At 39.9% G+C, this 25,396-nt stretch overlaps 3 protein-coding genes across 3 annotated transcripts; all 3 read left to right on the plus strand.

Moving 5' to 3' along the window:
* The first annotated feature begins 412 nt into the window (after positions 1–412).
* LOC129528712 (ret finger protein-like 4A) lies at positions 413–3,897 on the plus strand. Its single transcript, XM_055370636.2, has 3 exons — positions 413–516; positions 2,273–2,567; positions 3,077–3,897. Exons 2-3 carry the CDS (start codon positions 2,282–2,284, stop codon positions 3,652–3,654), a joined length of 864 nt encoding a protein of 287 aa, XP_055226611.1. The 5' UTR covers positions 413–516; positions 2,273–2,281; the 3' UTR covers positions 3,655–3,897.
* Positions 3,898–9,555: 5,658 nt separating this feature from the next.
* On the plus strand, positions 9,556–13,040 carry LOC129528713 (ret finger protein-like 4A). Its single transcript, XM_055370637.2, has 3 exons — positions 9,556–9,659; positions 11,416–11,710; positions 12,220–13,040. The coding sequence occupies exons 2-3, from the start codon at positions 11,425–11,427 to the stop codon at positions 12,795–12,797; spliced, it is 864 nt and encodes a 287-aa protein (XP_055226612.1). The 5' UTR covers positions 9,556–9,659; positions 11,416–11,424; the 3' UTR covers positions 12,798–13,040.
* A 5,658-nt stretch (positions 13,041–18,698) lies between these two features.
* On the plus strand, positions 18,699–22,182 carry LOC129528714 (ret finger protein-like 4A). The gene is made up of 3 exons (XM_055370638.2): positions 18,699–18,802; positions 20,558–20,852; positions 21,362–22,182. The coding sequence occupies exons 2-3, from the start codon at positions 20,567–20,569 to the stop codon at positions 21,937–21,939; spliced, it is 864 nt and encodes a 287-aa protein (XP_055226613.1). The 5' UTR covers positions 18,699–18,802; positions 20,558–20,566; the 3' UTR covers positions 21,940–22,182.
* The last annotated feature ends 3,214 nt before the right edge of the window (positions 22,183–25,396 follow it).

Raw genomic sequence — 25,396 nt, forward strand, 5'->3', positions numbered from 1 at the left:
TTTTGAGAGTTGAGTGTGGTCTGTGGAGTGTCCTATTAGTAACGACTTCTGAGTAGGCTTAACTCACCTCTTTTATTGAAATGTGAAAAGGTGTTACACTTATAATAGAAAACGCTTTGAAAGTCGCAACGTTCATTTTAGAGGAATTTTAAATGTCACCCCAAATTTTAAGATTTTAATTAATTTTAATTAATTTCCAAATTTTAATCAATAGGCATAATATTCAAGATCTTATCTAAAAATTATTCCGTGGCAATATTTTGTCCTTGTGAATTAAAATATAACACTGAAAACACAATCGTCTTCCTTTACGGTAAAAACCTGACCAATAGTAACCATCTCAATGATGGCAGAATGAAATCAGAATCTGATTGGGTTAAAAAGGAGGGAAAGGGTGTGGCTAAGGTGGGTGGAGAGACCCTCTCGTATAAAAGCCCCTGGCAGGCAGCTCTCACTCCAGATCTGAGCTGTCCGCAGAAGCAGCTGGAGGCCAGGGGAGAAACTCCTGAAGGAGAGGTGAGTTCAATCTCTTGGAATTCATTTTTACAAAAGGCGTATGAGAGTCTAGGGGAATGCAAGAATGTCTTGATTCCACAAGAGTTGTCTGAGGCCAACTCCATGACAGACACACTGTATTTCTGGAGGATAATGGGACCTCTGCCCTGGTAACGGTTAGGTAAGTCTTAGATTTTCAATACCGAGGCAAGAGACATGACAATCTCCATTTGCTTGAATTTCATCAGAATTTGGTAGACTTCCTGAAATGATGGGCAGAGGTTCCGTGGCTGCGTTATTCAACGTCAGGTTTTCCTATGGGTTTGGTATTGTTTTCCTATTCTCCCCTTCCCACAACCCCTGGCAACCATCATTCTTCTCTTATTTTCTGATTTTTCTTTTGTTCAGTTTTTTGTTCCTTTTAATTCAGAAAGAGAAAGGGAAGGAAATGAAAAGCAAAGTTTGTTTACATTACTATTGCGGAAAAGATCTGGCCGCATGCTGGGACCTACCTCTTCCAGGATGGGGATTCATTATTTCTTTAATAATTTTGAGACAGGGTCTCGCTCTGTTTGCCAGGCTGGAGACCAGTGGCTATTTTCTGATTCTATGAGATCAGTCAAGTCAGATTCCACATAACTGAGATCATAGAGTGTTCACTTCCCTCAGCCTCACTTATTTCACTTCCCATCATGCCCTCGGCCTTCATCCACATTGGTGCAATGCCAGAATTGCCTTCTTTTTTATGGTAGAATACTCCAATGTATATATCACCGTTTCCTCATCCATTTTTCTCTCACAGCCTATGGGGTTGTTTCCATGGCTCTTGTGAATAACGCTGCAGAGAACCTAAGAGTGCAGATGTCTCTTTGACATGCTGACCTCTTTCTTTCACCTATAAACACAGAAGTAGGGTTGCTGGAACACAGGCAGTTCTACTCCTAACGTTTTCAGAAACCTCCCTGCTATTTTGTTTTTGCTACGGCCTTGAAATTATTCCTTATATATTTTGGATATTAATCCACTGTCATATATATGGCTGCTTGTTTGTTTTTTTTTCAGTTCTGCTTTTTGCTTTTCTTTTTTTCCGCTATGCAGAAGATTCAGTTTTACCTGGTACGACTTACTTGTATTTTGTGTCTTGTCCTTTTGGTGCGCTATCAGGGCTTTCACCACATGCAGTTTGCACAGTTGGGGAAGTAGAAGGTCTTCAGATGGACTCCAGCACTGTCCAATAGAAACATAAGATAACCCATATATGTAATTGTAAATTCATTTTCTGGTAGTCACATAAAATAGAACAAATCAAGCCTAATGAATTTTAACTCAAAATATAATCATTTAACATGTGAGCAACTTTAAACGTTCTCAAGCAGATAGTTTACATTCTCTTTTCCCCCTTATGTGTTCAAAAATAAGAGTGTATTTGGCTCACAGCACATCTCCATTCAGATACGCCCCATTTCAGGTCTCAATAGCCACTTGTGACTGGTGGCTATCATATCAAACAGATCAGGTGTAGACTCCTTTACTATTTCAACTCAAAGCCTTTCCGTGAATCATGCCCTTTATTCCAATGAGTTTTACAGATATTAGAAGTTCAGGGCCTGGAGTCATTGACATTTGTACTCATGTTGTGTCTTCATCACGAGCAGTAGTGATTTTAAGTATCGTGCCATGATAGCTCCGTGCATGTAAAGATAAAAGCCCCAAACACTATCAGCTGTTCATTCAGCTCGTGGAAATTCTAATATCGCGTTCATTTTTTTTTCTCTAGACATTTGCCATGGCTGAGCACTTCAAACAGGTCATTAGATGTCCCGTCTGCCTAAAAGATCTTGAAGAAGCCGTGCAACTGAAATGTGGATATGTCTGCTGCCTCCAGTGCCTCAATTCACTCCAGAAGGAGCCCGATGGGGAAGGTTTACTGTGCCGTTTCTGCTCTGTGGTCTCTCAGAAGGATGACATCAAGCCCAAGTACAAGCTGAGGGCGCTGGTTTCCATCATCAAGGAACTAGAGCCCAAGCTGAAATCTGTTCTAACAATGAACCCAAGGATGAGGAAGTTTCAAGGTAAGGAATCTATAGGACCTGCCACAACCCATAAAAGGCACTGGGAAAACGACTTTCACACATTTCTTCATTAAACATAGGCATTAGCAGGGTATCTAGCATCTAAAACTTCCATGCTTCCCAAACAACAGCAGTTCTCACCTTTGCGTAGATTTTCATGGAATCTGTGCAAGTTAGTAGAATACTTTGGAGAGCAAGCTACTGTCTTCGTTCATGTATCATATGTGCTAAATGGAAAACTAATTTTCATCCAATTATCCACTAACTTATTTCGAAAGGCATTTCTAATATGAATAAGGTGGACTTGTTACAATGATTATATTCATGCAATCTATAGATAAAATTTAACCTCATCAGGAGGCCAAACAAGTTTCCCCAGGAAATTTTGATTTGGGAAAGAAAGTAGAATAAGAGTAAAAGTGAATAATGTGTTTAAGTGTTTGCAGTCAAAGGGCAGAGGGAGTCTGTAGTGTGTGTCTTTGCTGAACTCCTGGTTCTTCTTTGCACAGTGGATATGACCTTGGATGTGGACACAGCCAACAACTATCTCGTCATTTCTGAAGACCTGAGGAGTTTCCGAAGTGGGGATTTGAGCCAGAATAGGAAGGAGCAAGCTGAGAGGTTCGACACTACCCTGTGCGTCCTGGGCACCCCTCGCTTCACTTCCGGCCGCCATTACTGGGAGGTGGACGTGGGCACCAGCCAAGTATGGGATGTGGGCGTGTGCAAGGAATCTGTGAACCGACAGGGGAAGATTGAGCTTTCTTCAGAACATGGCTTCTTGACTGTGGGGTGCAGGCAAGGAAAGGTCTTTGCTGCCAGCAGTGTGCCTATGACTCCTCTCTGGGTGGGTCCCCAGTTGCACAGAGTGGGGATTTTCCTGGATGTAGGTATGAGGTCCATTTCCTTTTACAATGTTAGTGATGGGTGCCATATCTACACATTCATCGACATTCCTGTTTGCGAGCCATGGCGTCCATTTTTTGCTCATCAACGTGGAAGTCAAGATGATCAGAGCATCCTGAGTATCTGTTCTGTGATCAATCCAGCCAGTGCCAGTGCCCCAGTTTATTCTGGGGGAAAGTAAAGAAACATTTGAACATAATCATCTTGAGGAAGTTTCAGTGCGCCCATAGCCACAGCTAAGAACTTTTCTGCTAGATACACATAGGTACAAAGGGACAGAAGGGAAAGAGCCATCACTGTGTAAACCATGAACAGAAAGCAATTATATTAATGAGGGGAAGATTACATTGTACTTAAAGTTTGTCATGTTGTTTTCTTTGGGGCTTATGTTTATATTTCTGTTCAATAAATATTTTGAAAATTCAGAGTCATTTGCCAATGTTTTCTATTTTCTGCAAGATTAGTGTACTGTGTGTTATGGAACTTATGAACTAAATAATACTTTGAATGTGACCCAACACAGTAACTGAATTTCAAATGATAAGGACCTATGAATACGGCAAAATTATATATGTTCATGTATTCAGTTTAACCCAACAACTGAACACTGACATTCATTTCAAGCGCACACCGAGTGTTTGCCACGAATATGTGTGGTTTCAGAGAGAACTCATTAGCATTAATTTGAAATACTATACACCGTCTCCTATGACGGCATCAGTGTTGAATCGGAAATCAATAACAGCAAGAAATCCACAAATTCTCCACATACATGCAAATTAAACAACCACTTCTAAATAAAATGATCAAACATGAAATTGCAATGGAAATTACAGCTATCCTGAGTTGAATGAAAAGCACACATTTCCAAAATTTCTAGATGCGGTTGAAGCTCACTGAGAAACTCACAATAGGAAGAAAATACCGTAATCAATCACCTGAATTTCTACTTGAAGTTACTTCACTAAGAACAATTCAATTGTCAGCATTTTGATGAAAACCATCTGACAAGTATCTGGGAAGTTCCAGACATTCTCACATCTTCCTGTCTTCTTCTGAGCCCTCCAAACGGTTGCAACCTCTGCCCGTTACCCAGTTCCAAAGTCGCTTCCACATTTTCAGGTACCTTAGTAGAATTGCCTCACTCCTGGTACCAATATTCTATATCAGTTCATTCTCACACTGCTCTAAAGAACTACCGGAGACTGGGTAATTTAGGAAGAAAAGAGGTTTCATTAATTTATAGTTCTGCAGGTCGCACGGGGAACATCACTGGGTGGCCTCGGGAAACTTAACAGTCATGGAGGATGGCAGAGGGGAAGCGGGTGGCTTTTTCACATAGTGACAGGAAAGAGAAAGGAAAGTACCATACACTTTGAAATCATCAGATCGTGTGAGAACTCACTCACGGTCATGGGAACAGCGTGGAGGAAATCCGTCCCCGTGATCCAATCACCTCCCACCTGGTCCCTCCCCCAACACTGAGGATGACAATTCAACATGCGATTTGGCTGGGGACACGGAGCCAAACCGTATCACTTGATATGATCCCACAGAATACTATTAATTTTCATTCAGTCTTTTATTTCTTAACAAATGGTGGTAAAGTATATGTCATTGACCATCTTAACCATTTTTAAGTGTAAAATTCAATGGTATTTTATGATGTCCATATTATTTTGCCACCATCACTGCCATTCATCTCCAGAAATCTTTTCATCTTCCAAAATTGAAACTGTATACCCATCCTAGCCCTCTTTTAAATCCATCTATTTGTTGTCTCGCCTGAGTGCCTTATGTATTCTGGATGTTAACCCCTTATCGGACGTGTGGTTTGCAAATATTTTCTCCCACTGTGTAGGTTGTCTCTTCACCTTATTGTTTCCTTTGTTGTGCAGCAGCTTTTACATGTGATGCGATCCCACTTGTCTATGTTTGCTTTTGTTGCCTGTGATTTAGGTGGTTATATCAAAAAAAAAGTTTGCCCAGACAAATTTCTGAGATCTTTCCCCCTGTGTTTTGATCTGATAGTTTTACCATTTCAGGTCTTTCATTTAACTCTTTTCTCCGTTTTGAGTTGATTCATGCATGCAGTTTGATGTAAAGATACAATTGTATTCTTCTCTGTGTGGATGAGTTCTTCGAGCACAATTTATTGAAGGGGCTGCACTTTCCCCATTTTGTATTGTGGATCCTTTGTCAAAAATGAATTTGCCACACGTGTGCACGTTTTTATGGGAGCTTTCTCTCCTGTTTCATTGGTAGAAACGGCTGTTTTTATTCTAGTACCACGTCGTTTTGTTTATAATAGTTTGATAATATATTTTGAAATCAAGTAATGTGATGTCTACAGCTGTGAGATTTTTCTGCATATGATTGTTTCAGTTATTTGGGGTCTTTTGTGGCTTCACACAAGTTTTAGGACTTTTTTCTCTTTTTCTGTGATAAATGACAATTGTGATTGGGATTGCATTGAATGTGTGGATCCCTTTGAGTGTATAGACATTCTAAGAATATTAATTCTAATCCATGAACATGAGATATCCTTTTATTTGTGTTTTTGTCAATTTTGTTCATTGGTATTTTATACTTTATATTGTACAGGTCTTTCTCCTTCTTTATTGAATTTACTCTGATGTTTGATTTTCTTATTGTTATTTTAATTGGAATTATTATTATGATATTTGGAGAGAGAGTCTCTCTCTGTTTTCCTGGCTGGAGTGTAGTGTAACGATCTCAGCTCACTGCAGACTCCTGCCTCAGGCCCCCAAGTAGCTGACATTACAGGTACCAGTCACCATGCTCAGCTTATTTTTGTCTTTTTGGTAGAGATAGAGTTTCACCATTTTGGCCAGGCTGGTCTCGAATTCCTGACCACAAGTGATCTGCCCACTTTGGCCTCCCAATATTCTGGGATTACAGGGGTGAGCCACCATACCTGGCCCAGAATTATTGTTTATTTTCTTTTTCAGGTAGTTTATTTACAATTCATAAAAATGCTAAGAATTTTTGTTTGTTGATTTTGTGTCTTGCACCTTCACTGAATTCATTTATCAGTCCTAACAGAATTTGTTGGAGTTTTTAGGGTTTTCTCTATATAAGATGGTGTCATCGGCAGTGACAATTTCACTTGCCTTGAATTAGATTTTCATAACATTTATAAAAACAAAAAAGAATGGAAAAACTTCTGTCGAACCTCTGTAGTGAGTTTTCATTTCAGTTATTTTACTTTATGTCCCTCAATTTCTAATTAGTTCATTTTTAAAATTTCTATTTGGTTATTGGTATTTTCTATTTTGTGAAGTGTTACTCTTCTAATTTACTTCAGTTCTTTGCCTGTTGTTTCCTTTAGTTCTTTTGGTCCTCCTTAGACAAGTAATTTAGTCTGTAGAGAGGAAGCCCAAGGTCTTGAGCACATTTACTTCATCTTGTGACTTGCAGACATTCTGTTCTCTTTGTGTACCTCATATTTTTTTGTTGATAATTGGAAGTTTTCTGTGGCAGACGCACATCAGATTCTCAAAGTTCACAGGATTTTTATTGTTATACTTGTGGGCTGTGGTTTTCTGTTTTTGTTTTGTTTTGTTTGGACTTAATGAAAGCATTTTGCAACGATTCCGTTGTTTCTCCTCTGTGGTCTCAGCTCATCCTGACTGACACTTCTCCTCATAGAACTTGGAGACTAGACGGCCCACGTGAGTGCTTCCTTATATCCTGGGCAAAACACAGAACCTAAGGAATCGTGAAGAAAACAATTCAGAGCCACAGTTGCACAATAACATGACCTGCCTGGTTCTGAGCCACCTCATCCATGCCCCGGCTGGACTGACGGTGGGGCCACGTGCTGGGCAGTGGCTCAGGGTAAGACAACAATGTCCGGGTTCACCTCAAATCCGTTTGCCGTACCAACACTGACAATGAGAGAAAGGAAGACAGTTTCCTTTAGAAACTGAGCCAAGCCCTGGGTTGTCAGAAACTCTGAGCTTCTCTTCATTGTTAAAGAAGAAAATGTGGCACATCTACACCACGGAATACTATGCAGCCATAAAAAAGGATGACTTCATGTTTTCTGCAGGGACATGGATGAAGCTGGAAACCATGATTCTCAGCAAACTACCACAAGATTGGAAAACCAAACACGGCATGTTCTCACTCATAAGTAGGAGTTGAACAATGAGAACACATGGACACAGGGAGAGGAACATCACACACTGGGACCTGTCCGGGGGCGGGAGGTTAAGGGAGGGACAGCATTAGGGAGAAATATCTAATGTAGTTGACGGGTTGATGGGTGCAGCAAGCCCACATGGCACATCTACACCTATGTACCAAACCTGTACGTTCTGCACATGTACCCAAGAACTTAAAGTATAATTAGAAAAAAAAAAAAAAAAGAAAAGTCTGCTTGTACAGTGAACAGGGTCTGTGGATCAGAAGCCACCGAAGCCAACAATTTACATCCGCTTCTGTGACACGCCTGCAGGGACAGGGCATGGAGAATGCAGCCCTTGCTGACTGGGATGTTGAAGGACAGGTTTATTCAAACCAGAAAACCCTCAAAGTACTGAACTGTGCATGAGAGCGGGCAAGGAAACTTCACCACTGTCTTAATAGAAGCCAGCGGAGCTGCTTTCTTTGAAAAGACGCAATTGGAAAAGATGTGGAAAGTATCTAACACCCAAAGCAACCCCACCAGTGTGCCAGCAATCCTCAGACGCTATTCTCTAATTCTGAACGGAAGAACTCCTCTCCCAAGACATGAGCATGAATGCAATTCCAGGCTGTAAGATATTTTGGGAGAATATTAGAGAGGCAAATCAATCCACTGGGCTTGGTGCTTTCCACAACTGAGGCCACCAGGTATTCCCAAAGAGAACATAAATTTTGTTCAAGCTTTACTCAAAGCAGATAAAAATTAAAAGATGTGAGGGATCAGTGCTCCAGGAACATGGGTCCATAAAATTACAAGCTGGAGAATAACTGCTCCCAGAAATGTGAGTATATTTTAAAAGGATTTATATCAGAAAATAAACCAATTAGAATTATGCCAGAAGAGATAAGCATTTTCTCCCTGCGTGCATATGGGTAGATACGGTATGTGTGTATACATGGACATACATGTGGCAGATTATATTATAGATCCCAATCAGTGAAGAAATGCAATGTGCAAGGATTTCATGTAATACATGCACCACAACGTAGAGATTTGTGTTTCTCCATTTGCCTTCATGAGATAAAAGGAATTGAGAACTGCCTTGGCTTTGAATAGGAAAGAAGAGAATCTAGCAATCACTAGAGAATGATTACTGTGGAGATGATTAAATTAAAGACTCTTAATTTAATCACATTAATGTAATCAAATCCTTTCCCACCTTACCTCCAGTCTCCCACTTTTACGTTCTTATCCATGAACTCTGATCACTTATGATATATTTAATACATGAGGAACCCATTTTTGAACATTTCTAAAGAGGAAACGAATCTCATTTTACTTATGTTGTGATGTAAGGGAAATAGAAAGATTGTAACAGTAACTTTTACCTTTCATTTTTGATGCTGCAACTAAAAAGAAAAACCGGACTTTCACTGGCTGACTGATTGTCTGGAAACCGTTTTGGGATTTCTTTCCTAAGCTTCTTAATTAGAATCTTTACATTATAGAGAAAATGTTTTTGAGAGTTGAGTGTGGTCTGTGGAGTGTCCTATTAGTAACGACTTCTGAGTAGGCTTAACTCACCTCTTTTATTGAAATGTGAAAAGGTGTTACACTTATAATAGAAAACGCTTTGAAAGTCGCAACGTTCATTTTAGAGGAATTTTAAATGTCACCCCAAATTTTAAGATTTTAATTAATTTTAATTAATTTCCAAATTTTAATCAATAGGCATAATATTCAAGATCTTATCTAAAAATTATTCCGTGGCAATATTTTGTCCTTGTGAATTAAAATATAACACTGAAAACACAATCGTCTTCCTTTACGGTAAAAACCTGACCAATAGTAACCATCTCAATGATGGCAGAATGAAATCAGAATCTGATTGGGTTAAAAAGGAGGGAAAGGGTGTGGCTAAGGTGGGTGGAGAGACCCTCTCGTATAAAAGCCCCTGGCAGGCAGCTCTCACTCCAGATCTGAGCTGTCCGCAGAAGCAGCTGGAGGCCAGGGGAGAAACTCCTGAAGGAGAGGTGAGTTCAATCTCTTGGAATTCATTTTTACAAAAGGCGTATGAGAGTCTAGGGGAATGCAAGAATGTCTTGATTCCACAAGAGTTGTCTGAGGCCAACTCCATGACAGACACACTGTATTTCTGGAGGATAATGGGACCTCTGCCCTGGTAACGGTTAGGTAAGTCTTAGATTTTCAATACCGAGGCAAGAGACATGACAATCTCCATTTGCTTGAATTTCATCAGAATTTGGTAGACTTCCTGAAATGATGGGCAGAGGTTCCGTGGCTGCGTTATTCAACGTCAGGTTTTCCTATGGGTTTGGTATTGTTTTCCTATTCTCCCCTTCCCACAACCCCTGGCAACCATCATTCTTCTCTTATTTTCTGATTTTTCTTTTGTTCAGTTTTTTGTTCCTTTTAATTCAGAAAGAGAAAGGGAAGGAAATGAAAAGCAAAGTTTGTTTACATTACTATTGCGGAAAAGATCTGGCCGCATGCTGGGACCTACCTCTTCCAGGATGGGGATTCATTATTTCTTTAATAATTTTGAGACAGGGTCTCGCTCTGTTTGCCAGGCTGGAGACCAGTGGCTATTTTCTGATTCTATGAGATCAGTCAAGTCAGATTCCACATAACTGAGATCATAGAGTGTTCACTTCCCTCAGCCTCACTTATTTCACTTCCCATCATGCCCTCGGCCTTCATCCACATTGGTGCAATGCCAGAATTGCCTTCTTTTTTATGGTAGAATACTCCAATGTATATATCACCGTTTCCTCATCCATTTTTCTCTCACAGCCTATGGGGTTGTTTCCATGGCTCTTGTGAATAACGCTGCAGAGAACCTAAGAGTGCAGATGTCTCTTTGACATGCTGACCTCTTTCTTTCACCTATAAACACAGAAGTAGGGTTGCTGGAACACAGGCAGTTCTACTCCTAACGTTTTCAGAAACCTCCCTGCTATTTTGTTTTTGCTACGGCCTTGAAATTATTCCTTATATATTTTGGATATTAATCCACTGTCATATATATGGCTGCTTGTTTGTTTTTTTTTCAGTTCTGCTTTTTGCTTTTCTTTTTTTCCGCTATGCAGAAGATTCAGTTTTACCTGGTACGACTTACTTGTATTTTGTGTCTTGTCCTTTTGGTGCGCTATCAGGGCTTTCACCACATGCAGTTTGCACAGTTGGGGAAGTAGAAGGTCTTCAGATGGACTCCAGCACTGTCCAATAGAAACATAAGATAACCCATATATGTAATTGTAAATTCATTTTCTGGTAGTCACATAAAATAGAACAAATCAAGCCTAATGAATTTTAACTCAAAATATAATCATTTAACATGTGAGCAACTTTAAACGTTCTCAAGCAGATAGTTTACATTCTCTTTTCCCCCTTATGTGTTCAAAAATAAGAGTGTATTTGGCTCACAGCACATCTCCATTCAGATACGCCCCATTTCAGGTCTCAATAGCCACTTGTGACTGGTGGCTATCATATCAAACAGATCAGGTGTAGACTCCTTTACTATTTCAACTCAAAGCCTTTCCGTGAATCATGCCCTTTATTCCAATGAGTTTTACAGATATTAGAAGTTCAGGGCCTGGAGTCATTGACATTTGTACTCATGTTGTGTCTTCATCACGAGCAGTAGTGATTTTAAGTATCGTGCCATGATAGCTCCGTGCATGTAAAGATAAAAGCCCCAAACACTATCAGCTGTTCATTCAGCTCGTGGAAATTCTAATATCGCGTTCATTTTTTTTTCTCTAGACATTTGCCATGGCTGAGCACTTCAAACAGGTCATTAGATGTCCCGTCTGCCTAAAAGATCTTGAAGAAGCCGTGCAACTGAAATGTGGATATGTCTGCTGCCTCCAGTGCCTCAATTCACTCCAGAAGGAGCCCGATGGGGAAGGTTTACTGTGCCGTTTCTGCTCTGTGGTCTCTCAGAAGGATGACATCAAGCCCAAGTACAAGCTGAGGGCGCTGGTTTCCATCATCAAGGAACTAGAGCCCAAGCTGAAATCTGTTCTAACAATGAACCCAAGGATGAGGAAGTTTCAAGGTAAGGAATCTATAGGACCTGCCACAACCCATAAAAGGCACTGGGAAAACGACTTTCACACATTTCTTCATTAAACATAGGCATTAGCAGGGTATCTAGCATCTAAAACTTCCATGCTTCCCAAACAACAGCAGTTCTCACCTTTGCGTAGATTTTCATGGAATCTGTGCAAGTTAGTAGAATACTTTGGAGAGCAAGCTACTGTCTTCGTTCATGTATCATATGTGCTAAATGGAAAACTAATTTTCATCCAATTATCCACTAACTTATTTCGAAAGGCATTTCTAATATGAATAAGGTGGACTTGTTACAATGATTATATTCATGCAATCTATAGATAAAATTTAACCTCATCAGGAGGCCAAACAAGTTTCCCCAGGAAATTTTGATTTGGGAAAGAAAGTAGAATAAGAGTAAAAGTGAATAATGTGTTTAAGTGTTTGCAGTCAAAGGGCAGAGGGAGTCTGTAGTGTGTGTCTTTGCTGAACTCCTGGTTCTTCTTTGCACAGTGGATATGACCTTGGATGTGGACACAGCCAACAACTATCTCGTCATTTCTGAAGACCTGAGGAGTTTCCGAAGTGGGGATTTGAGCCAGAATAGGAAGGAGCAAGCTGAGAGGTTCGACACTACCCTGTGCGTCCTGGGCACCCCTCGCTTCACTTCCGGCCGCCATTACTGGGAGGTGGACGTGGGCACCAGCCAAGTATGGGATGTGGGCGTGTGCAAGGAATCTGTGAACCGACAGGGGAAGATTGAGCTTTCTTCAGAACATGGCTTCTTGACTGTGGGGTGCAGGCAAGGAAAGGTCTTTGCTGCCAGCAGTGTGCCTATGACTCCTCTCTGGGTGGGTCCCCAGTTGCACAGAGTGGGGATTTTCCTGGATGTAGGTATGAGGTCCATTTCCTTTTACAATGTTAGTGATGGGTGCCATATCTACACATTCATCGACATTCCTGTTTGCGAGCCATGGCGTCCATTTTTTGCTCATCAACGTGGAAGTCAAGATGATCAGAGCATCCTGAGTATCTGTTCTGTGATCAATCCAGCCAGTGCCAGTGCCCCAGTTTATTCTGGGGGAAAGTAAAGAAACATTTGAACATAATCATCTTGAGGAAGTTTCAGTGCGCCCATAGCCACAGCTAAGAACTTTTCTGCTAGATACACATAGGTACAAAGGGACAGAAGGGAAAGAGCCATCACTGTGTAAACCATGAACAGAAAGCAATTATATTAATGAGGGGAAGATTACATTGTACTTAAAGTTTGTCATGTTGTTTTCTTTGGGGCTTATGTTTATATTTCTGTTCAATAAATATTTTGAAAATTCAGAGTCATTTGCCAATGTTTTCTATTTTCTGCAAGATTAGTGTACTGTGTGTTATGGAACTTATGAACTAAATAATACTTTGAATGTGACCCAACACAGTAACTGAATTTCAAATGATAAGGACCTATGAATACGGCAAAATTATATATGTTCATGTATTCAGTTTAACCCAACAACTGAACACTGACATTCATTTCAAGCGCACACCGAGTGTTTGCCACGAATATGTGTGGTTTTAGAGAGAACTCATTAGCATTAATTTGAAATACTATACACCGTCTCCTATGACGGCATCAGTGTTGAATCGGAAATCAATAACAGCAAGAAATCCACAAATTCTCCACATACATGCAAATTAAACAACCACTTCTAAATAAAATGATCAAACATGAAATTGCAATGGAAATTACAGCTATCCTGAGTTGAATGAAAAGCACACATTTCCAAAATTTCTAGATGCGGTTGAAGCTCACTGAGAAACTCACAATAGGAAGAAAATACCGTAATCAATCACCTGAATTTCTACTTGAAGTTACTTCACTAAGAACAATTCAATTGTCAGCATTTTGATGAAAACCATCTGACAAGTATCTGGGAAGTTCCAGACATTCTCACATCTTCCTGTCTTCTTCTGAGCCCTCCAAACGGTTGCAACCTCTGCCCGTTACCCAGTTCCAAAGTCGCTTCCACATTTTCAGGTACCTTAGTAGAATTGCCTCACTCCTGGTACCAATATTCTATATCAGTTCATTCTCACACTGCTCTAAAGAACTACCGGAGACTGGGTAATTTAGGAAGAAAAGAGGTTTCATTAATTTATAGTTCTGCAGGTCGCACGGGGAACATCACTGGGTGGCCTCGGGAAACTTAACAGTCATGGAGGATGGCAGAGGGGAAGCGGGTGGCTTTTTCACATAGTGACAGGAAAGAGAAAGGAAAGTACCATACACTTTGAAATCATCAGATCGTGTGAGAACTCACTCACGGTCATGGGAACAGCGTGGAGGAAATCCGTCCCCGTGATCCAATCACCTCCCACCTGGTCCCTCCCCCAACACTGAGGATGACAATTCAACATGCGATTTGGCTGGGGACACGGAGCCAAACCGTATCACTTGATATGATCCCACAGAATACTATTAATTTTCATTCAGTCTTTTATTTCTTAACAAATGGTGGTAAAGTATATGTCATTGACCATCTTAACCATTTTTAAGTGTAAAATTCAATGGTATTTTATGATGTCCATATTATTTTGCCACCATCACTGCCATTCATCTCCAGAAATCTTTTCATCTTCCAAAATTGAAACTGTATACCCATCCTAGCCCTCTTTTAAATCCATCTATTTGTTGTCTCGCCTGAGTGCCTTATGTATTCTGGATGTTAACCCCTTATCGGACGTGTGGTTTGCAAATATTTTCTCCCACTGTGTAGGTTGTCTCTTCACCTTATTGTTTCCTTTGTTGTGCAGCAGCTTTTACATGTGATGCGATCCCACTTGTCTATGTTTGCTTTTGTTGCCTGTGATTTAGGTGGTTATATCAAAAAAAAAGTTTGTCCAGACAAATTTCTGAGATCTTTCCCCCTGTGTTTTGATCTGATAGTTTTACCATTTCAGGTCTTTCATTTAACTCTTTTCTCCGTTTTGAGTTGATTCATGCATGCAGTTTGATGTAAAGATACAATTGTATTCTTCTCTGTGTGGATGAGTTCTTCGAGCACAATTTATTGAAGGGGCTGCACTTTCCCCATTTTGTATTGTGGATCCTTTGTCAAAAATGAATTTGCCACACGTGTGCACGTTTTTATGGGAGCTTTCTCTCCTGTTTCATTGGTAGAAACGGCTGTTTTTATTCTAGTACCACGTCGTTTTGTTTATAATAGTTTGATAATATATTTTGAAATCAAGTAATGTGATGTCTACAGCTGTGAGATTTTTCTGCATATGATTGTTTCAGTTATTTGGGGTCTTTTGTGGCTTCACACAAGTTTTAGGACTTTTTTCTCTTTTTCTGTGATAAATGACAATTGTGATTGGGATTGCATTGAATGTGTGGATCCCTTTGAGTGTATAGACATTCTAAGAATATTAATTCTAATCCATGAACATGAGATATCCTTTTATTTGTGTTTTTGTCAATTTTGTTCATTGGTATTTTATACTTTATATTGTACAGGTCTTTCTCCTTCTTTATTGAATTTACTCTGATGTTTGATTTTCTTATTGTTATTTTAATTGGAATTATTATTATGATATTTGGAGAGAGAGTCTCTCTCTGTTTTCCTGGCTGGAGTGTAGTGTAACGATCTCAGCTCACTGCAGACTCCTGCCTCAGGCCCCCAAGTAGCTGACATTACAGGTACCAGTCACCATGCTCAGCTTATTTTTGTCTTTTTGGTAGAGATAGAGTTTCACCATTTTGGCCAGGCTGGTCTCGAATTCCTGACCACAAGTGATCTGCCCACTTTGGCCTCCCAATATTCTGGGATTACAGGGGTGAGCCACCATACCTGGCCCAGAATTATTGTTTATTTTCTTTTTCAGGTAGTTTATTTACAATTCATAAAAATGCTAAGAATTTTTGTTTGTTGATTTTGTGTCTTGCACCTTCACTGAATTCATTTATCAGTCCTAACAGAATTTGTTGGAGTTTTTAGGGTTTTCTCTATATAAGATGGTGTCATCGGCAGTGACAATTTCACTTGCCTTGAATTAGATTTTCATAACATTTATAAAAACAAAAAAGAATGGAAAAACTTCTGTCGAACCTCTGTAGTGAGTTTTCATTTCAGTTATTTTACTTTATGTCCCTCAATTTCTAATTAGTTCATTTTTAAAATTTCTATTTGGTTATTGGTATTTTCTATTTTGTGAAGTGTTACTCTTCTAATTTACTTCAGTTCTTTGCCTGTTGTTTCCTTTAGTTCTTTTGGTCCTCCTTAGACAAGTAATTTAGTCTGTAGAGAGGAAGCCCAAGGTCTTGAGCACATTTACTTCATCTTGTGACTTGCAGACATTCTGTTCTCTTTGTGTACCTCATATTTTTTTGTTGATAATTGGAAGTTTTCTGTGGCAGACGCACATCAGATTCTCAAAGTTCACAGGATTTTTATTGTTATACTTGTGGGCTGTGGTTTTCTGTTTTTGTTTTGTTTTGTTTGGACTTAATGAAAGCATTTTGCAACGATTCCGTTGTTTCTCCTCTGTGGTCTCAGCTCATCCTGACTGACACTTCTCCTCATAGAACTTGGAGACTAGACGGCCCACGTGAGTGCTTCCTTATATCCTGGGCAAAACACAGAACCTAAGGAATCGTGAAGAAAACAATTCAGAGCCACAGTTGCACAATAACATGACCTGCCTGGTTCTGAGCCACCTCATCCATGCCCCGGCTGGACTGACGGTGGGGCCACGTGCTGGGCAGTGGCTCAGGGTAAGACAACAATGTCCGGGTTCACCTCAAATCCGTTTGCCGTACCAACACTGACAATGAGAGAAAGGAAGACAGTTTCCTTTAGAAACTGAGCCAAGCCCTGGGTTGTCAGAAACTCTGAGCTTCTCTTCATTGTTAAAGAAGAAAATGTGGCACATCTACACCACGGAATACTATGCAGCCATAAAAAAGGATGACTTCATGTTTTCTGCAGGGACGTGGATGAAGCTGGAAACCATGATTCTCAGCAAACTACCACAAGATTGGAAAACCAAACACGGCATGTTCTCACTCATAAGTAGGAGTTGAACAATGAGAACACATGGACACAGGGAGAGGAACATCACACACTGGGACCTGTCCGGGGGCGGGAGGTTAAGGGAGGGACAGCATTAGGGAGAAATATCTAATGTAGTTGACGGGTTGATGGGTGCAGCAAGCCCACATGGCACATCTACACCTATGTACCAAACCTGTACGTTCTGCACATGTACCCAAGAACTTAAAGTATAATTAGAAAAAAAAAAAAAAAAGAAAAGTCTGCTTGTACAGTGAACAGGGTCTGTGGATCAGAAGCCACCGAAGCCAACAATTTACATCCGCTTCTGTGACACGCCTGCAGGGACAGGGCATGGAGAATGCAGCCCTTGCTGACTGGGATGTTGAAGGACAGGTTTATTCAAACCAGAAAACCCTCAAAGTACTGAACTGTGCATGAGAGCGGGCAAGGAAACTTCACCACTGTCTTAATAGAAGCCAGCGGAGCTGCTTTCTTTGAAAAGACGCAATTGGAAAAGATGTGGAAAGTATCTAACACCCAAAGCAACCCCACCAGTGTGCCAGCAATCCTAAGACGCTATTCTCTAATTCTGAACGGAAGAACTCCTCTCCCAAGACATGAGCATGAATGCAATTCCAGGCTGTAAGATATTTTGGGAGAATATTAGAGAGGCAAATCAATCCACTGGGCTTGGTGCTTTCCACAACTGAGGCCACCTGGTATTCCCAAAGAGAACATAAATTTTGTTCAAGCTTTACTCAAAGCAGATAAAAATTAAAAGATGTGAGGGATCAGTGCTCCAGGAACATGGGTCCATAAAATTACAAGCTGGAGAATAACTGCTCCCAGAAATGTGAGTATATTTTAAAAGGATTTATATCAGAAAATAAACCAATTAGAATTATGCCAGAAGAGATAAGCATTTTCTCCCTGCGTGCATATGTGTAGATACGGTATGTGTGTATACATGGACATACATGTGGCAGATTATATTATAGATCCCAATCAGTGAAGAAATGCAATGTGCAAGGATTTCATGTAATACATGCACCACAACGTAGAGATTTGTGTTTCTCCATTTGCCTTCATGAGATAAAAGGAATTGAGAACTGCCTTGGCTTTGAATAGGAAAGAAGAGAATCTAGCAATCACTAGAGAATGATTACTGTGGAGATGATTAAATTAAAGACTCTTAATTTAATCACATTAATGTAATCAAATCCTTTCCCACCCTACCTCCAGTCTCCCACTTTTACATTCTTATGCATGAACTCTTATCACCTATAATATATTTAATACATGAGGAACCCATTTTTGAACATTTTTAAAGAGGAAATGAATCTCATTTTACTTATGTTGTGATGTAAGGGAAATAGAAAGATTGTAACAGTAACTTTTACCTTTCATTTTTGATGCTGCAACTAAAAAGAATAACCGGACTTTCACTGGCTGACTGATTGTCTGGAAACCGTTTTGGGATTTCTTTCCTAAGCTTCTTAATTAGAATCTTGACATTATAGAGAAAATGTTTTTGAGAGTTGAGTGTGGTCTGTGGAGTGTCCTATTAGTAACGACTTCTGAGTAGGCTTAACTCACCTCTTTTATTGAAATGTGAAAAGGTGTTACACTTATAATAGAAAACGCTTTGAAAGTCGCAACGTTCATTTTAGAGGAATTTTAAATGTCACCCCAAATTTTAAGATTTTAATTAATTTTAATTAATTTCCAAATTTTAATCAATAGGCATAATATTCAAGATCTTATCTAAAAATTATTCCGTGGCAATATTTTGTCCTTGTGAATTAAAATATAACACTGAAAACACAATCGTCTTCCTTTACGGTAAAAACCTGACCAATAGTAACCATCTCAATGATGGCAGAATGAAATCAGAATCTGATTGGGTTAAAAAGGAGGGAAAGGGTGTGGCTAAGGTGGGTGGAGAGACCCTCTCGTATAAAAGCCCCTGGCAGGCAGCTCTCACTCCAGATCTGAGCTGTCCGCAGAAGCAGCTGGAGGCCAGGGGAGAAACTCCTGAAGGAGAGGTGAGTTCAATCTCTTGGAATTCATTTTTACAAATGCGTATGAGAGTCTAGGGGAATGCAAGAATGTCTTGATTCCACAAGTGTTGTCTGAGGCCAACTCCATGACAGACACACTGTATTTCTGGAGGATAATGGGACCTCTGCCCTGGTAACGGTTAGGTAAGTCTTAGATTTTCAATACCGAGGCAAGAGACATGACAATCTCCATTTGCTTGAATTTCATCAGAATTTGGTAGACTTCCTGAAATGATGGGCAGAGGTTCCGTGGCTGCGTTATTCAACGTCAGGTTTTCCTATGGGTTTGGTATTGTTTTCCTATTCTCCCCTTCCCACAACCCCTGGCAACCATCATTCTTCTCTTATTTTCTGATTTTTCTTTTGTTCAGTTTTTTGTTCCTTTTAATTCAGAAAGAGAAAGGGAAGGAAATGAAAAGCAAAGTTTGTTTACATTACTATTGCGGAAAAGATCTGGCCGCATGCTGGGACCTACCTCTTCCAGGATGGGGATTCATTATTTCTTTAATAATTTTGAGACAGGGTCTCGCTCTGTTTGCCAGGCTGGAGACCAGTGGCTATTTTCTGATTCTATGAGATCAGTCAAGTCAGATTCCACATAACTGAGATCATAGAGTGTTCACTTCCCTCAGCCTCACTTATTTCACTTCCCATCATGCCCTCGGCCTTCATCCACATTGGTGCAATGCCAGAATTGCCTTCTTTTTTATGGTAGAATACTCCAATGTATATATCACCGTTTCCTCATCCATTTTTCTCTCACAGCCTATGGGGTTGTTTCCATGGCTCTTGTGAATAACGCTGCAGAGAACCTAAGAGTGCAGATGTCTCTTTGACATGCTGACCTCTTTCTTTCACCTATAAACACAGAAGTAGGGTTGCTGGAACACAGGCAGTTCTACTCCTAACGTTTTCAGAAACCTCCCTGCTATTTTGTTTTTGCTACGGCCTTGAAATTATTCCTTATATATTTTGGATATTAATCCACTGTCATATATATGGCTGCTTGTTTGTTTTTTTTTCAGTTCTGCTTTTTGCTTTTCTTTTTTTCCGCTATGCAGAAGATTCAGTTTTACCTGGTACGACTTACTTGTATTTTGTGTCTTGTCCTTTTGGTGCGCTATCAGGGCTTTCACCACATGCAGTTTGCACAGTTGGGGAAGTAGAAGGTCTTCAGATGGACTCCAGCACTGTCCAATAGAAACATAAGATAACCCATATATGTAATTGTAAATTCATTTTCTGGTAGTCACATAAAATAGAACAAATCAAGCCTAATGAATTTTAACTCAAAATATAATCATTTAACATGTGAGCAACTTTAAACGTTCTCAAGCAGATAGTTTACATTCTCTTTTCCCCCTTATGTGTTCAAAAATAAGAGTGTATTTGGCTCACAGCACATCTCCATTCAGATACGCCCCATTTCAGGTCTCAATAGCCACTTGTGACTGGTGGCTATCATATCAAACAGATCAGGTGTAGACTCCTTTACTATTTCAACTCAAAGCCTTTCCGTGAATCATGCCCTTTATTCCAATGAGTTTTACAGATATTAGAAGTTCAGGGCCTGGAGTCATTGACATTTGTACTCATGTTGTGTCTTCATCACGAGCAGTAGTGATTTTAAGTATCGTGCCATGATAGCTCCGTGCATGTAAAGATAAAAGCCCCAAACACTATCAGCTGTTCATTCAGCTCGTGGAAATTCTAATATCGCGTTCATTTTTTTTTCTCTAGACATTTGCCATGGCTGAGCACTTCAAACAGGTCATTAGATGTCCCGTCTGCCTAAAAGATCTTGAAGAAGCCGTGCAACTGAAATGTGGATATGTCTGCTGCCTCCAGTGCCTCAATTCACTCCAGAAGGAGCCCGATGGGGAAGGTTTACTGTGCCGTTTCTGCTCTGTGGTCTCTCAGAAGGATGACATCAAGCCCAAGTACAAGCTGAGGGCGCTGGTTTCCATCATCAAGGAACTAGAGCCCAAGCTGAAATCTGTTCTAACAATGAACCCAAGGATGAGGAAGTTTCAAGGTAAGGAATCTATAGGACCTGCCACAACCCATAAAAGGCACTGGGAAAACGACTTTCACACATTTCTTCATTAAACATAGGCATTAGCAGGGTATCTAGCATCTAAAACTTCCATGCTTCCCAAACAACAGCAGTTCTCACCTTTGCGTAGATTTTCATGGAATCTGTGCAAGTTAGTAGAATACTTTGGAGAGCAAGCTACTGTCTTCGTTCATGTATCATATGTGCTAAATGGAAAACTAATTTTCATCCAATTATCCACTAACTTATTTCGAAAGGCATTTCTAATATGAATAAGGTGGACTTGTTACAATGATTATATTCATGCAATCTATAGATAAAATTTAACCTCATCAGGAGGCCAAACAAGTTTCCCCAGGAAATTTTGATTTGGGAAAGAAAGTAGAATAAGAGTAAAAGTGAATAATGTGTTTAAGTGTTTGCAGTCAAAGGGCAGAGGGAGTCTGTAGTGTGTGTCTTTGCTGAACTCCTGGTTCTTCTTTGCACAGTGGATATGACCTTGGATGTGGACACAGCCAACAACTATCTCGTCATTTCTGAAGACCTGAGGAGTTTCCGAAGTGGGGATTTGAGCCAGAATAGGAAGGAGCAAGCTGAGAGGTTCGACACTACCCTGTGCGTCCTGGGCACCCCTCGCTTCACTTCCGGCCGCCATTACTGGGAGGTGGACGTGGGCACCAGCCAAGTATGGGATGTGGGCGTGTGCAAGGAATCTGTGAACCGACAGGGGAAGATTGAGCTTTCTTCAGAACATGGCTTCTTGACTGTGGGGTGCAGGCAAGGAAAGGTCTTTGCTGCCAGCAGTGTGCCTATGACTCCTCTCTGGGTGGGTCCCCAGTTGCACAGAGTGGGGATTTTCCTGGATGTAGGTATGAGGTCCATTTCCTTTTACAATGTTAGTGATGGGTGCCATATCTACACATTCATCGACATTCCTGTTTGCGAGCCATGGCGTCCATTTTTTGCTCATCAACGTGGAAGTCAAGATGATCAGAGCATCCTGAGTATCTGTTCTGTGATCAATCCAGCCAGTGCCAGTGCCCCAGTTTATTCTGGGGGAAAGTAAAGAAACATTTGAACATAATCATCTTGAGGAAGTTTCAGTGCGCCCATAGCCACAGCTAAGAACTTTTCTGCTAGATACACATAGGTACAAAGGGACAGAAGGGAAAGAGCCATCACTGTGTAAACCATGAACAGAAAGCAATTATATTAATGAGGGGAAGATTACATTGTACTTAAAGTTTGTCATGTTGTTTTCTTTGGGGCTTATGTTTATATTTCTGTTCAATAAATATTTTGAAAATTCAGAGTCATTTGCCAATGTTTTCTATTTTCTGCAAGATTAGTGTACTGTGTGTTATGGAACTTATGAACTAAATAATACTTTGAATGTGACCCAACACAGTAACTGAATTTCAAATGATAAGGACCTATGAATACGGCAAAATTATATATGTTCATGTATTCAGTTTAACCCAACAACTGAACACTGACATTCATTTCAAGCGCACACCGAGTGTTTGCCACGAATATGTGTGGTTTTAGAGAGAACTCATTAGCATTAATTTGAAATACTATACACCGTCTCCTATGACGGCATCAGTGTTGAATCGGAAATCAATAACAGCAAGAAATCCACAAATTCTCCACATACATGCAAATTAAACAACCACTTCTAAATAAAATGATCAAACATGAAATTGCAATGGAAATTACAGCTATCCTGAGTTGAATGAAAAGCACACATTTCCAAAATTTCTAGATGCGGTTGAAGCTCACTGAGAAACTCACAATAGGAAGAAAATACCGTAATCAATCACCTGAATTTCTACTTGAAGTTACTTCACTAAGAACAATTCAATTGTCAGCATTTTGATGAAAACCATCTGACAAGTATCTGGGAAGTTCCAGACATTCTCACATCTTCCTGTCTTCTTCTGAGCCCTCCAAACGGTTGCAACCTCTGCCCGTTACCCAGTTCCAAAGTCGCTTCCACATTTTCAGGTACCTTAGTAGAATTGCCTCACTCCTGGTACCAATATTCTATATCAGTTCATTCTCACACTGCTCTAAAGAACTACCGGAGACTGGGTAATTTAGGAAGAAAAGAGGTTTCATTAATTTATAGTTCTGCAGGTCGCACGGGGAACATCACTGGGTGGCCTCGGGAAACTTAACAGTCATGGAGGATGGCAGAGGGGAAGCGGGTGGCTTTTTCACATAGTGACAGGAAAGAGAAAGGAAAGTACCATACACTTTGAAATCATCAGATCGTGTGAGAACTCACTCACGGTCATGGGAACAGCGTGGAGGAAATCCGTCCCCGTGATCCAATCACCTCCCACCTGGTCCCTCCCCCAACACTGAGGATGACAATTCAACATGCGATTTGGCTGGGGACACGGAGCCAAACCGTATCACTTGATATGATCCCACAGAATACTATTAATTTTCATTCAGTCTTTTATTTCTTAACAAATGGTGGTAAAGTATATGTCATTGACCATCTTAACCATTTTTAAGTGTAAAATTCAATGGTATTTTATGATGTCCATATTATTTTGCCACCATCACTGCCATTCATCTCCAGAAATCTTTTCATCTTCCAAAATTGAAACTGTATACCCATCCTAGCCCTCTTTTAAATCCATCTATTTGTTGTCTCGCCTGAGTGCCTTATGTATTCTGGATGTTAACCCCTTATCGGACGTGTGGTTTGCAAATATTTTCTCCCACTGTGTAGGTTGTCTCTTCACCTTATTGTTTCCTTTGTTGTGCAGCAGCTTTTACATGTGATGCGATCCCACTTGTCTATGTTTGCTTTTGTTGCCTGTGATTTAGGTGGTTATATCAAAAAAAAAGTTTGTCCAGACAAATTTCTGAGATCTTTCCCCCTGTGTTTTGATCTGATAGTTTTACCATTTCAGGTCTTTCATTTAACTCTTTTCTCCGTTTTGAGTTGATTCATGCATGCAGTTTGATGTAAAGATACAATTGTATTCTTCTCTGTGTGGATGAGTTCTTCGAGCACAATTTATTGAAGGGGCTGCACTTTCCCCATTTTGTATTGTGGATCCTTTGTCAAAAATGAATTTGCCACACGTGTGCACGTTTTTATGGGAGCTTTCTCTCCTGTTTCATTGGTAGAAACGGCTGTTTTTATTCTAGTACCACGTCGTTTTGTTTATAATAGTTTGATAATATATTTTGAAATCAAGTAATGTGATGTCTACAGCTGTGAGATTTTTCTGCATATGATTGTTTCAGTTATTTGGGGTCTTTTGTGGCTTCACACAAGTTTTAGGACTTTTTTCTCTTTTTCTGTGATAAATGACAATTGTGATTGGGATTGCATTGAATGTGTGGATCCCTTTGAGTGTATAGACATTTTAACAATATTAATTCTAATCCATGAACATGAGATATCCTTTTATTTGTGTTTTTGTCAATTTTGTTCATTGGTATTTTATACTTTTTATTGTACAGGTCTTTCTCCTTCTTTATTGAATTTACTCTGATGTTTGATTTTCTTATTGTTATTTTAATTGGAATTATTATTATGATATTTGGAGAGAGAGTCTCTCTCTGTTTTCCTGGCTGGAGTGTAGTGTAACGATCTCAGCTCACTGCAGACTCCTGCCTCAGGCCCCCAAGTAGCTGACATTACAGGTACCAGTCACCATGCTCAGCTTATTTTTGTCTTTTTGGTAGAGATAGAGTTTCACCATTTTGGCCAGGCTGGTCTCGAATTCCTGACCACAAGTGATCTGCCCACTTTGGCCTCCCAATATTCTGGGATTACAGGGGTGAGCCACCATACCTGGCCCAGAATTATTGTTTATTTTCTTTTTCAGGTAGTTTATTTACAATTCATAAAAATGCTAAGAATTTTTGTTTGTTGATTTTGTGTCTTGCACCTTCACTGAATTCATTTATCAGTCCTAACAGAATTTGTTGGAGTTTTTAGGGTTTTCTCTATATAAGATGGTGTCATCGGCAGTGACAATTTCACTTGCCTTGAATTAGATTTTCATAACATTTATAAAAACAAAAAAGAATGGAAAAACTTCTGTCGAACCTCTGTAGTGAGTTTTCATTTCAGTTATTTTACTTTATGTCCCTCAATTTCTAATTAGTTCATTTTTAAAATTTCTATTTGGTTATTGGTATTTTCTATTTTGTGAGGTGTTACTCTTCTAATTTACTTCAGTTCTTTGCCTGTTGTTTCCTTTAGTTCTTTTGGTCCTCCTTAGACAAGTAATTTAGTCTGTAGAGAGGAAGCCCAAGGTCTTGAGCACATTTACTTCATCTTGTGACTTGCAGACATTCTGTTCTCTTTGTGTACCTCATATTTTTTTGTTGATAATTGGAAGTTTTCTGTGGCAGACGCACATCAGATTCTCAAAGTTCACAGGATTTTTATTGTTATACTTGTGGGCTGTGGTTTTCTGTTTTTGTTTTGTTTTGTTTGGACTTAATGAAAGCATTTTGCAACGATTCCGTTGTTTCTCCTCTGTGGT

Source organism: Gorilla gorilla, chromosome 20 (genome assembly GCF_029281585.2).
Source record: "Gorilla gorilla gorilla isolate KB3781 chromosome 20, NHGRI_mGorGor1-v2.1_pri, whole genome shotgun sequence".
Taxonomy (NCBI): Eukaryota; Metazoa; Chordata; class Mammalia; order Primates; family Hominidae; genus Gorilla; species Gorilla gorilla.